This window comes from Nematostella vectensis, chromosome 10 (genome assembly GCF_932526225.1).
Source record: "Nematostella vectensis chromosome 10, jaNemVect1.1, whole genome shotgun sequence".
NCBI lineage: Eukaryota > Metazoa > Cnidaria > Anthozoa > Actiniaria > Edwardsiidae > Nematostella > Nematostella vectensis.
In genome coordinates this window covers 6,764,073-6,777,209 of record NC_064043.1, presented here as the reverse complement: position 1 = coordinate 6,777,209, position 13,137 = coordinate 6,764,073, and the positions used below count along the sequence as shown (strand labels likewise).

The 13,137-nt window shown below is 40.5% G+C and overlaps 2 protein-coding genes across 3 annotated transcripts; both read left to right on the top strand.

Moving 5' to 3' along the window:
* Positions 1-764: 764 nt before the first annotated feature.
* Positions 765-4,292, top strand: LOC5521944 (testican-2; the record flags this gene model as incomplete). The annotated part of the gene is given in 6 exon segments (XM_048733219.1): positions 765-853; positions 1,317-1,434; positions 1,807-1,977; positions 2,365-2,571; positions 3,079-3,294; positions 4,025-4,292. Coding segments are annotated over 6 exon segments (842 nt in total), but the record flags the coding sequence as incomplete, so codon positions are not given.
* A 657-nt stretch (positions 4,293-4,949) lies between these two features.
* Positions 4,950-8,841, top strand: LOC5521946 (papilin). Of its 2 annotated transcripts, XM_001641659.3 has the most exons (6): positions 4,950-5,079; positions 5,154-5,208; positions 5,759-5,920; positions 7,178-7,441; positions 7,816-7,842; positions 8,068-8,841. In XM_001641659.3, exons 1-6 carry the CDS (start codon positions 5,026-5,028, stop codon positions 8,331-8,333), a joined length of 828 nt encoding a protein of 275 aa, XP_001641709.2. In that variant the 5' UTR covers positions 4,950-5,025; the 3' UTR covers positions 8,334-8,841. The 2 variants fall into 2 exon arrangements, with proteins under 2 accessions (XP_001641709.2, XP_032223067.1); XM_032367176.2 differs by lacking the exon at positions 7,816-7,842.
* Positions 8,842-13,137: the final 4,296 nt, after the last annotated feature.

Here is a 13,137-nt window from a genome sequence, read left to right as displayed (position 1 = left end):
CCGTCTGCCTCTTGCCTGTCTATCCATTTGCCTCTTTGTCTGTCTATCCGTCTGCCTGTTTGTCTGTCTGTCCGTCAGCCTTTTTGTCTGTCTGTCCGTCTGCCTCTTTGTCTGTCTATCCATATGATTCTTTTACTGTCTACCCGTCTGCCTCTTTGTCTGTCTATCTGTCTGCCGCTTTGTCTGTCTGTCTGCCTCTTGTCTGTCTATCCGTCAGCCTTTTTTGTCTGTCTGTCCGTCTGCCTTTTTTCTGTCAATCAGTCTGCCTCTTTGTCTGTCTATCCTTCTGCCTTTTTGTCTGTCTATCCGTCTGCCTCTTTGTCTGTCTGTCCGTCTGCCTCTTTGTCTGTCTATCCGTCTGCCTCTTTGTCTGTCTATCCTTCTGCCTTTTTTCTGTCTATCCGTCAGCCTCTTTGTCTGTCTATCCTTCTGCCTCTTTGTCTGTCTATCCGTCTGGCTCTTTGTCTGTCTATCCGTCTGCCTCTTTGTCTGTCTATCCGTCTGCCTGTCTGTCTGTCTATCCTTCTGCCTCTTTGTCTGTCTATCCATCTGCCTCTTTGTCTGTCTGTCCAACTGCTTGTCCGTCTGTCCACCTTCTTGTTTGCCTGTCCGTCTGCTTTTTTGTCTGTTTGACCGTTGCCATTTGCCTTTCTAATCGTCTGTCTGTCCGTTTGCCTGTCTGTCTGTCCTTCGCATCTTTATTATCCCTCGCTACACCTGTTTCAACCACTCACTGACCCTTTTGTAAATGATTGAATTTTCAGAGGGAAGTAAGATGGTTCAGCATAACAGACCGGTGTTGAAAGCTCAGCGCGAGGAACCCGAGGAGGAAGAAGAGGTCGAAAAACCCGCGGTACCCTATTTCATTTTATTGTTGTGTCTTTACATTGCAATATAGAGTCATAAGAAATAGATCGTTCATTAGACCACGGAGATCAAACATGGGAGCTTTGATGGAGGGCGCGAAGCCAATGATTGCAAATAGATTGTGCTTAAGATTTACATATAACTGCAATTTTAATTAGGGTACGTCAAGAGACCATGATCTCTTGGTTACGGATGATATTAGGGTATGGATAGTTGCAAGGCAACGTTCGAATTACACAGGGCCCCCATCATTTGTAAAACAAGTAAGGTTTTTGTATAGTACTTGCTGGATTCTCGTGGTGACGCATCTTGTTCTAAACGGTACGACAGAAGAAACCCCGGGTTTCCGAGAATGATGTTGATGCAGCTGTTCGTCTTTTAAATTACAAGGGATATTTTCAAACCAAATACATAACGATTGACCTAGTTATCGTTTTTCGCTTTCACAGGAACCGGTCGTTTCGCAGAAGGTGAAGAAGTGGAACCAATGGCAAAAATACAAGCATGATTTCCATAAACAGAAGATGCAAGTAATTCAGCAGCACGGAATGGATATCATTGACGACCGTAAGTCAAGCATAATGTGGTGATGGTGATGGTGATGGTGGTCGTGATGGTGATGGTGGTGGTGGTGATGCTGATAGCGATGATGGTGATGGTGGTGGCGATGGTGATGGTGGTGGTGGTGATGTTAATAGCGATGATGGTGATGGTGGTGGCGATGGTGATCACGAATATACATTGATGAGAGCGATGGTGTTGCTGAATAAGATATGATAACCGATGATGATCATAACGACGACAATGATGATGGTGATAAACATTGGATTGATCATTCCATTATGGTGTTGACTCTGGTGGGAATTTTCATGTTTTTCTGTTAAAATATTACAGAGTTGTAATGGTGATACGGGTAATTTAGTCAATCTTCCTTGACAGACAACTGCACTCGTTTTGAGAATGCAACGTTGGGCGCACGACTGCTGGACTGGTTCCATGTACTGCGGGCGGAGTATATCAAGACTGAATCCAGAAAAGCTGGTCACCCTGTGGACCAACCTATCTTCCCTAAAATGGATATCCGTGAAGCTCATGTGCCTTTCCCATGCGGTATGTCATAATGACTGGTACGACATAACGACCGGTACGACATAATGACTGGTACTACATAATGACTGGTACGACATAATGACCAGTACGGCATAATGACTGGTCGACATAACGACCGGTACGACATAATGACTGGTACGACATAATCACTGGTACGACATAATCACTGGTACAACATTAAGGCTGATAACGAAATAAGCCCTGGTACAACCTAAGGACTAATACGAGAAAGCAAATGGTACAACATAGAAAATTGAAATTGATTCGACAATTGAGAAAGCCTGGCATATGCGATTTTTTGTGTATTGATGTTGACGTGATGTCGCACTTGGGGGCTGGCTTAATGTTCACGTGACGATAACATATGCTCATGTCGCCTCTACCCAGGCCACTCTCATCAGGAATGTCGTGAGCCAATCAACTTCATGTTCCACTTCTTGGACAAGGACGGCGATCACGTGCTGGGACCAGAGGAGCTCGCCGAGGTTAAGGAGATCCCAAATGAGAACTGCATCACTCAATTCTTCGAAAAATGCGACGCTACAAAGGATGGACAATTCTCTCTTTTGGAATTCTGCGAATGCTTCCCAATTGGTACGTTGTTATTGTCCACTGTTATATTTCTAGCTTGGGTAGCAAATTCGGTGTGGACGGCAGATCTTTACAATCTTAACAAACAATATAGCAACCTTCGCCCTTCTGTAAAGGCTGGCTACACGGCTTTTACCTACCGATACACTTACAGAAGGACGTGAGGTGCCGTGGCCAGCTTGACAGTTTATGAAAATTAGCCAGGTAACATACGAGAAACGTTACCATCCGAATGAAATAAGTTTACTACCCAACTGGTGGAAAAAAGTATACGCGGTTTTCCTATTTTTAAAACGTAAAACGCTTAGTCACAGTAGTTTGAGACATTGAAATTAATCTGTCATGCGACCGTCGCGCATTGAGATCCTTTTTTGTGTGCAGGCATCGAGTTTCTTAGGGAACAACATTATCATTGACACCTTTTTTTTTCTTGTGGTTTACTTTTTCCTTGAAAACGCTATACACCTTATCTTCCCTTATAACTAAATAATTGGCTATTGCTATCTCTAGAGCCCCCATGTTTGGCCAGACTGAAGGGTGTGCCGACCCTTCTTCAGCGTGGCCGTCCGGTACCCCTGCCCGGACACTTCATCCCGCACTGTGACTCGGACGGGTTCTACAACCCCACGCAATGCCACACAAAGCTTGACGAGGAGTACTGCTGGTGCGTGGACCGCAATGGCGGCAAAATCGAGGGGTCGTACCAGAAGGGAATGACCAAGTGCCGTAAGTAATCAGGGGCGGACCCAGGGGAGTGGGGATAAAGGAGGGCAAGGTGAGGGAGGGGAGGGGAGAGTCTAGGGGTCGTACCAGTAGGGCAATACCAAGTGTCTTTAGTACTTAGGGGCGGAATCAGGGGGAGGGGGACGAAGAAGGGCAAGGGGAGGGAGGGGAGAGTCTAGCTGTCGTGCCAGAAGGGCAATACGACTGGGCGGATCCAGGGGGAGAGGAAAAGGGGAGGAGGGCGTCTACTAGGGGGCTGGGGAGAGTAGGGGAGAGAACCTAACTTTAAATGCGTAACTAAATAATCGCCGTAAATAATTGATCTAGTGGCGGATTCAACGTGGCGGGGATGAAGGTCAAGGTGGCCTGTGCTCTGCTATTTGTTTTAATATTCAGTTCAATTCAACAAGTACATTTTCCCTCAAACTCTAGAATCAAGTAATTATAACGTTCTGAGATGAAGAGGATTCATCATAACCTGAATTTAAAATAGTTTGGGGTTTTCGGGGGTAGAGAAATGTAAAACAAGGGAAACAGAAGTTATTTTAGCGAGAGTTAGCAAGAAATTCAAGTTATTGAGGGTAAAATGTATAAGTTGGAACAAAGTGCGATTTGAGTTCTACAATTACTATCAATTTCATCACTCTTTATTTCCATGACATACACACGTTGGTTGGGTCCCTTTGTCAGTAGTGTTTGCTAAATATACAGAAATGCTTTCTTCTTTTTTCAGCTGACAACACCGTTAACGAGCGGGAGGCCGAAGAGCTGTGAAGCAACAGTAATATATGATATAAACTTTTTATATTTAGAATTCTATTTTTAAATTTTATTGAGCTACATTTTCTAGAGAGTATTTAGCCATCATCTTTACAACAAGATCATATAAGAATTGTTAAAGGTTGCTGTTACTTTCTTTCTTTCTCTTGCTGTTATTAAGTAAGTTCGTTAACGTTGTTTGTAAATGGGTTTACAATAAAATTACTTGGAGCCCTTTGAAATCCTTTGTACATTGTATATGAGGGGTGAAGGAGGGGGCAAACGCCAAAAAGCTCTGACTCACGAAGCGTTGTCCATCCTCTGGGACTCATCCTTTCCCTCCTCTGCCGCCCCCTTCCCCTCCCCCTCTAAAGACTTGTCCTGCCTCGTTCTCGCGCCTCGTCACGCTAACCTCGATGCCCTAGGAGTGGAGGACGGGGAGGGGCCGGGTGGGGGGCGTTCCTCCCTCCCCCACTTTTCTGAGTGGATGTGTTTTTATAAACGCGGGATTTAAAATGTACCGAGCGTTACAAGTATAAGTCGAATCCCCCCCTACACACACACACACTTTTGGCACCTCACCGCTGCCCCTGGGTACGTACATAGATAATATTTTCCAGTTTTACCTAAATATCATTTTATTCATTTATGTTTTCTCGAGAGCCACATTTAAATTATCTGGAAAAGTCTTATTATCCATCTATTTACTGCGCCTACAAAAATGGGCTGGAATTCGAGCCAAAAAAAACTAAGCGGAAAAGAGTTTTGTGTCAGCGTTGCATTGCATGCATCACCTTTTGAGATTTTTGTAATTTAATACATCATCATTCAGCTGTAAATAAAATTCAAAAGAGAGCTATTTAGGAGACGCACGTCACTTATGATACTCCCGAGGGAGGGGTGAGGCCGGAATTGCTCCCGCAGCCCCATATATAGCTGTGACGCAGTAAAACACAACAGATTACAAGAATCAAGATGGCGGCGAGAGCACTCCGCGTTTGTTCCACGTTACTTCTCTTCACGATTCTTGTAAGAAAAGATTTGTTCTTAAACTAGTATTGAGTTCCTTAGGAACTATCTGAGTTTATTGTTGTTACTTTAAGCTGCAAGAAAGCTATCAGAAAAGTGTTTTCTCAGATGAAATCAAGGAACAACAGGGTAAGAAACGATGATGATAGCCTGCTTGTCATTCCAAAAATAGCTCCAGTTAAGCCGCTACGAATTAAGATAAAAAGTACTTGCCTAATCCTTTGAATACGAGTCGTCAGACATTCTTACTAAAGACGACACTAGTAGTTTGGTGCCTTTTGCTATTTTTATTCGAACACATATGTAAGTTACTTAATTTAACTTTAGTTTAAACAGTCACACAATGCATACAGAAATTATTTTTGCCGTTATAAGTAAGTAAGTAATAAGTATTCGACCACCATTTTTGCAAATATAGCTCCAGCAACCCATCTCACCCCAGTCGAAGCTTTCCTTCCGTTAGACAAACTTGATATGTTACGTTACATCCGTTATTTAATCTAGTGCGGTCCATAATAAATCAAGGTACACAATCATTTAAAGACGCACCCCTTCCTTAACAAGTTCTCCCACATCGATTGCCTGGTCCTATATATGGGAAATGTGACATGGTGTGAGTGGATCATAAATGTGTTACTGTGAGATTTGTATTGAAGAATAACACGTTTGAATCTTCCAGATTTCTGTCAACTCCCCAAGGAGGCTGGCTTATGTGAAGGCTTATTCACCAAATGGTTCTACAACGCAACTGCCAATCACTGCCAGAAATTCACATATGGTGGATGTGGTGGAAATGCCAACAGATTTGACACAAAGCGTGCATGCAAACTGGCATGCAAAGGTATTTTATTGTCTGATAGGATCTAGAAGACTTGATTTTACTTCGAATCTATGCAGCTATTGACCTAAGGGTAATTTTAATGTGCTGAAACAACTCTAAATAATCAATGTGAACTATAGGCAGTTTGTCCTTTCCAAGAATTGATTAAAAACAGAGTATCACACAAGCACATGATTTAGGGAAAGTTCATTTATTATCCCGAGGGGGGGGGGGGCGTCGAAAGTGTTTGGATTTTTTAGGGGGGGTCACTGATTCCTTTGGGTGTTGTCTCTACTATATAATTTGTGAAGTGTCAATTCAGACTTTTGATTTTACTTATCCCGGAGTGCCAGAATATGTATCAAGCCACATTTTATTTATGCATTATGCCAATGTGTATATACCCTAAATACATCTTTTTATGGTTTCCTCTAAATATGAACTAATGGTTTTAATGCTATAAGCGCTCATTCTCCCTCATCAAAATCCTCGCTCATTTCTGATCCACTGTCTTCCTCACCCTCTTTCTTTTCTCTTTTCTCATGCTGTGCTTTTCTTGCAAGGAGAAGATTGAAAAGTGTTTTTGCTTCTTTTATGTCGTCTATAGCGTCAGCTATTATCAGGTTGCAACCTGGTGTTAGTCGCATTTTGAAAAAATTGAGTGCCTTCACTTTTTCGGAATCAGTGTGTCTAGCTTGCAGCTTGCTCGCGTTCCTTCGACATTGTCATTGCCGTTCCTTCCTTTGCTCCCTCTTTCTTTGGTTTTCGGGAGGGGAGGCATGAAAATATTGGGTAATGGGGGGGGGGGGGCATAAAAAATTTTGTTCCTTTGAAAGGGGGGTGTCAACTAATTTTATCCATTACTTTTATCAAAATCCTCATGCCCCTCCTTAGGATAATGAATGAACTTTCCTGTAACGATACCATTAGGCCCAAATGGCTTCATTTGGATGAGATTATTATAGTATCTCATTTGATGACAAGAGATCTAGGACTCTAGATTTCTGTGGAAAAATTACACCAAAATCTTAAGTGTTGCATTATATGAAGGCTTCAATAATATCTTTTCCAGGAAGAAAGAGTAGTGATTAAGCTTTAAAATGTTATAAAAATTGTTGGTATTTTTCTTTTAATTTGACACAATTGTGTGAAATTTTGCTGGGACAATCGGGAAAGTTACGGTTTGGGTCTACAGTATCCTTAAATCTTGAGTTTTAAACCACAGATACCCTCTGTTTAAACTTGCCTTTATTATCTGATACTTTTTTGTATTTCCAGGAGGAAGCAGCCTAAAGGTGGCATTGGACATGACTCCGGCACCTCCCAAAGGAGCACCTCATCACACACAATCGATTACTCCTCCATGTCAAGAAAAACTGCAAGCTGTCCTTGCAAATGGGACACTTATTGGGGCATACATCCCCAAATGTGAAAAGAATGGATACTATGAGCCAGTCCAGTGCTGGGGATCGGTAGGCAGCTGCTGGTGTGTCACTCCTGATGGCAAGCATCTTGATGCTACTCCACCAATTTGTCAGCCGAGTAGGTTTAGAACTTGTTACCTATCTAATTAGTTTTTATGAGATATGTTAGCTTCCATGAGTCCCGCAAAAGCTGAGTATTAACTGGATAAAAAGTTATTATGGAAATAATAAATAGTAAGGGGGGAGCTCAAGTTATCTGGGTTTCAAGTTTTAATAATCAGAGTAGAAATGTTTGAAAATTGGGCAGATCCAGAATTCCCAATAAGAGGAGGAGGGAGGCAGCATTTCATAAAATTGTGGGACGTATTCTATTGTCTTTCTGTTGATTTCTTGTGCTCATAGTAAAATTTTTGAGAATTGAAAAGGAACTGGGGAATGGGTTTATCCTTGGGAAATTTGCTACTTACTTAAAATTTTACATTTTTTGTTTAGGTATAAAGAAAACAAAGTCTGACGAAAGTAAGTTGAATTATATCTCTCAAATAATACAATAATTTCAACAAATAAATCTAATCCCCTTGTTCCTTCTTTTACCAGTGGGGGTGACTGTGTTCATCTGGTTAAACGATTTTTAGTCTGAAGCAGATTTATTTTAATTCTTGGTGGTGATGGTTTTAAAGACTAGATAGTAAATAATAAGCTCTTGAGTATTTCTAATATTTTCCTGCTGGTCATTTTCGTTAGGTCAGTCCTTGTTCTCCAAGCAAGACATTTCTAGCAGTAGGTGCTTTAGGCAAGTCCAGCAGGCAATCGGAGATACCATTCTTATTCATGGCTGGCCTATTCCCATCGACAAACGAATCTTCATCCCAAAGTGTGATCCCAAAACAGGATATTTCCAGCTCGAACAATGTAGCAGGGAGTCACAATGCTGGTGTGTTGACAAATTCTTTGGGAACCAAATAAAGAACACAGAGCATGCGGCAGGGGATAACTACACATGTCCATGAACCCAGATAGTTGTTGCAGTAGAACAAGTGCCTTAATTTCTATTATTTTGCTTTTCTTGTTCTGAAATTTGTATATAACCCAATAATGACTAGGTTATCTGGCATTTATGTAAAATATAAGTTTGGAAAGACAAAGTATAGTTAATGACTGCTACATCAATATCTAAGACTATTGGTTAATTATCATTTTTAACTTAAAAGTTTAAAAAGTTAAGTTGTTTTTAATTCATTTATTTAGATAATAGAAATTCTACAATAAGCATTTTTTTATATTAACTAGTTATAATAAAGTCAAAGGCAAGCTTTGCAGTTACGGTTTAAGATATAGAAAAAAGTTTTATATAGAAATTATCTAAAAGCAAATGTTATTTATGAAGAATTTATTTTCGTTTAAGTTAGCTAAGTTATTTTATAAAAAAATACTTTAACTTTATCTTTTCTCTATTCCTTGTTCCTTAATAAATGTGAACAATAAAAACATATGGCATTTTGCTATGCCTTCATTCAACTAATCATTGTTCTGATAGGAAAAAAATATCTAACAAAAAGCTGCTTTTGGCTGGTGATACTGTTGGATTTCATGATTGTTTTGAGTGACAGGCTTGTAGCAAGGGGGGGGGGCTAGGGTTTCAGTAGAACCGCCCCACTAGACTAAAAGTAGCCTGCGTAGCAAGCGCAAAGGGCTTGAGAAGATGAGGGATAGATCCTGTGCACCCGGAGAGAAGGATGGAGCGAATGCAGGGAAAGGGTTGTGTGCCCAATTGTAGTTGCTGGTAGCACAGGCAACACGAGACAATAAGGGAAAGTTCATTTTTTTTCGAGGGGGGGAGGGGGCGTGAGGATTTTGGTAAAAGTAATGGATAAAATTAGTTGTCCCCCCCCCCCCCCTCCTTCCGAAGGAACAAAATTTTCCATTTCCCCCTTATACATTCCCCATATTTTCGGTCCCCCCTGAGCAAACGACACAATGTCAAAGGAACACGGGCAAATTAGATATGAGCGAAGATGTTGATGACGAAGAATGAGCGCTTATAGAATAAGAACGTTTTGTTAATAATATGGCACGTAATATTGGTCATAAAATAGAACATAAGCAGTTTATAAACTGTATCAAATAGCGGAAACCACGAAAAAAAGGTATGTGGGTGGTTTAATACAGGTTTGCATTCCATAGATGAAACGTGGCTTGATACGGATCCTGGACACCTGTGCATGCCAAATAACTGCCCGCAAACCGAGACAAGTTAAGCCAAGAAGTCTGATTTGACACTTGGTCAAATTATATAAAACCTTTATAAGAAAAAGTCGACAACAACGCAGATTTATGTTTTATAACCTGAAGAAGGCAGGTATTGGCCTTTTCTAAAAATTATTTCTAAAAAAACTTAAATCTGCGTTGTTGTCGCCTTTTTCTTTTAAAGGTTTTATTAATCAATCAACTGTCGACGCAGACCACAAGGTCCGCAGATAGAGGCAGTCCGGTGGTTTCTTCCTACGTTTTTTTTTTAAATTATATAGAAGAGACAGCATCAAAAGAAATCAGTGACCCCCCTTTTTGAAATCCATACACTTTCGACGCCCCCCCCCCCCCCCTCCCCTTTAGACCTCGGAAATTTCTCAAGCTCCCCCCCCCTCCCTCAGGATAATAAATGAACTTTCCCTAAAGAACTACCAAATATAATTCTGTCTGTCAACTCCTGGATTGTGCAAGTCAAATAACTGCCAGCAGCAAACCAAGTGATTTCAACCTCGTTCCCAGGCCCCTTTCCTGTTATTTGGGTCGACGGGAAAATGGCCCGGGGATCGGCTGTTATTCCCTTGTGTACAAAACACGGTTTTCAACAGTCAATCTGCAGCTCTGCTTTTTCGATGTTTATTTTGAAGTTTGCGCTGCAAAATTTGCAGAAATTAGCCTTTTTGCCGCAGACAAGGGCTCATAAAAGTAAGGGGAATCATCTGTATTATATAACTGTCACGGCGTTTTCTAGGATCACGCTATTTTTTGACGCGCGCGCACGACAGGGCCAATCAGTTACGTTGACGTTGATCTCGCGCGCGAGTGACGTCAAGCTGCACGCGCAAATTGCAGTTAGGAAGAATTTTTTTTTATCCATCATCCGTCGGTTTTGTTTGTTTACCAAAAGAATTACAAGCTAGAATTCAAAGTCGTAGGTAGAATTGGATTCATATTAAAGAAGAGAACATAGCTTTTTGTCTGAGACCGCGCTTGCAGTTGAGCCCAGCCAAAACGTCAACACAAAGGTCGAATCTGATTGGCTAATCCGCGCGTCTAAAAATAGCCTGATCTTAGGAAACGCCGTGACACCTATATACCACCAGAAGGTGGGGAAGTTGATTGCCCCTACTAATGAGCCCCTGCCGCAGACCAATCAACACGTAGAACGCAGTGGCTGATCCCAGGGCCATTTTCCGCCGACCCAAATGACAGGAAAGAGAGAGGGCCCTGGGAACGAGGTTGGTCTGATTTGACACTTTGGGAAAGAGGTCCCAAATCCCCCGAATAACTCGTTGCCCTAGCTTTTACCTCGTGAATCCTGATAACAGTGATAATACATATCAATCAAATTACCGGAGCCAATGAAATCAATATAAAAGATCAACAACTAATAATTAACTATTAATCAACATATCAGATATCACAACAAAAGGGAGCCCTCCCTCATCGTTCCCTCTCCCTAGCGCGCGCACCTCGTCTCCTCTCCTCTTACCCAACCCTTTGGGCTTGCTTGCTACGCAGGATAATTTGGGACTTCCTCGCAAATAAGATAAAATTGAGTACCACTGCAAGCTAGGAATAGTTACTTTCTTTTGCTCATTTGCATAAGCCACTGTCCGGTGTCCTCGATTCCATGCGACGCCATTTTCTGCCATTTGTCATGACAACAACCCACGCTTTAAAGAAGGCGATGTTTTGCGAAGTTTTATTACATTTATAACATTAGATAGTATGCTCGCCTGTTATACTTAAACAAAAAAATATAATGACAATAAAGTATAAGGGTCAACTTATCTCATGTCAAATTATATTCCTAAGAATTCTTTAATGAATCAGATTTTAGCGACATTTTGAAGAGAATGAATCAAATGAGAAAAGTTCTAACTCACTAAATTTCACATTTTTGGTAGATCCATTCATAAGCAAAGTTAAAAGCCGAGACTCACAGTATAGCTAAAACTGTTATTTTACTTAATCTGAGAGAACTATATTTCCAACTGGTTTTAAAATTATTAAACGATTACGAGCTTGCATGGTTTCACCGTCTCCAAGCCCCAAAGCACGCATGTAATTATATTCTAAATATCTCGAAAAGGCGTGGTAATCGCTGGAAAGTTTGTATTGGACGTTTGATAAGAATTCCTTCAGGAATTTGTCTGGGAGGTCTGATTTCCGTAGCACCCTTTATTAAGAACAATGAGTCCTTAAATAGCAAAGACATGCAACAACAGCCAAAAATTAGGTTTGCTTCTAAACACATTTTTTGGTACACCTAGTCATATATTCGTTTTATGAAAATCATGTACCATATATGAATCTCCAACTAAATAAACTCTCGGTGTGTGAAATATGGGCTTCAGATCGTAACGCGTTAAAATAAGTAGGAGGATAAATTCAAAAGTGTGTCGTTCAATCAGTCTCGACTAAATCTTTGTTCTAGCCGTAGAAGCGTGCGTAAATAGCAAAAGAATGAAATGAACAAGTGACCGCGTGCATTCCCTCATAACTGCGTTAAATATAAACTTCCCTCTTTTTTCTTCAAAAATTTGTTTATTTTGTACTAAATAAAATTTTGTTATTATGCGTGAACATTACTCTTTAGGATGAGGCACAATTTAGAAAATGAAAACGAATAAAACGCTCAAAATATAATTTTATTCACGTCCAAGAGATTTTATGTTAATGATGAGTCGAGCATGATTTTTATTGTAAATTTCTTCTTCGCAATAAATCATGGTGGTGAAACACTGAGAGAGAGGGTAGAAAATCAGCGAAAGATACCTCTTAAGCCTATTTGAAGATAGAAACATAACTTTTGGTACTCCGCCTGAAGAAGGAATATACCATTTTTATGATAGTGTAGGCTGTTTCATTTGGGAAAGTTGTTTTACCAGCTTTTAAGCAAAGCGATTCAATCGAATCAAAATGTAAACATATGACCAATGATTAATCAGTCTACGGAACAGATGCTCATTTGCATAAGCCACTGTCCGGCGTCCTCGATTCCATGCGACGCCATTTTAAGTCATCGTTTCACACGGATAAGATAACTTATCAAGCTTTCTACCTAGCTCAATGATAATAAACCCAAGCCTGTACTTGAGCACAAACTTTGAAACATTTCGAAATTTAACGTGAGCAGCTTTTCTAGCCGAATTCTTTAAAAAAATTTTCAGGAAACGCACTAAAAATATAGATATGGTGGAAGAGAGTTTCTGAGGAGAAATGCGACCAAACAGTGCATTTGGGGGTTTCAGTTAGAAGGCTGTTTTACTCAAAGTTTACCTTTGAGCTAGAATACGGTTGATGTAACAAAGGCTGTCTGATTTGCAACCATAGATAAAAATGTGTCTTCTACCTTTTTTTTCACTAACATTTTTGGAGCACTGCAACATGCACTGCGTGGTTTAAATTAATTTTAAACAAGAGGACTCTCTCGATTTTAACCGTTTTAACCTGACAAATTAGGGACTATGGGTCTAATGACAGTTTGATGACTCTTGTCATAGATAACCTATTTTGCAAGTTTTTTTTTTTTTGTTAATATCAATCATTGGTCATATGTTT

What these genes read in the sequence shown, in the direction of transcription:
- LOC5521946 (XM_001641659.3), top strand. Translation starts at nt 5,026, where the DNA reads ATGGCGGCGAGAGCACTCCGCGTTTGTTCCACGTTACTTCTCTTCACG. An exon ending in TGAAATCAAGGAACAACAGG is followed by an intron (nt 5,209 to 5,758) that starts GTAAGAAACGAT and finishes TGAATCTTCCAG; the next exon opens with ATTTCTGTCAACTCCCCAAG. An exon ending in ATGCAAACTGGCATGCAAAG is followed by an intron (nt 5,921 to 7,177) that starts GTATTTTATTGT and finishes TTGTATTTCCAG; the next exon opens with GAGGAAGCAGCCTAAAGGTG.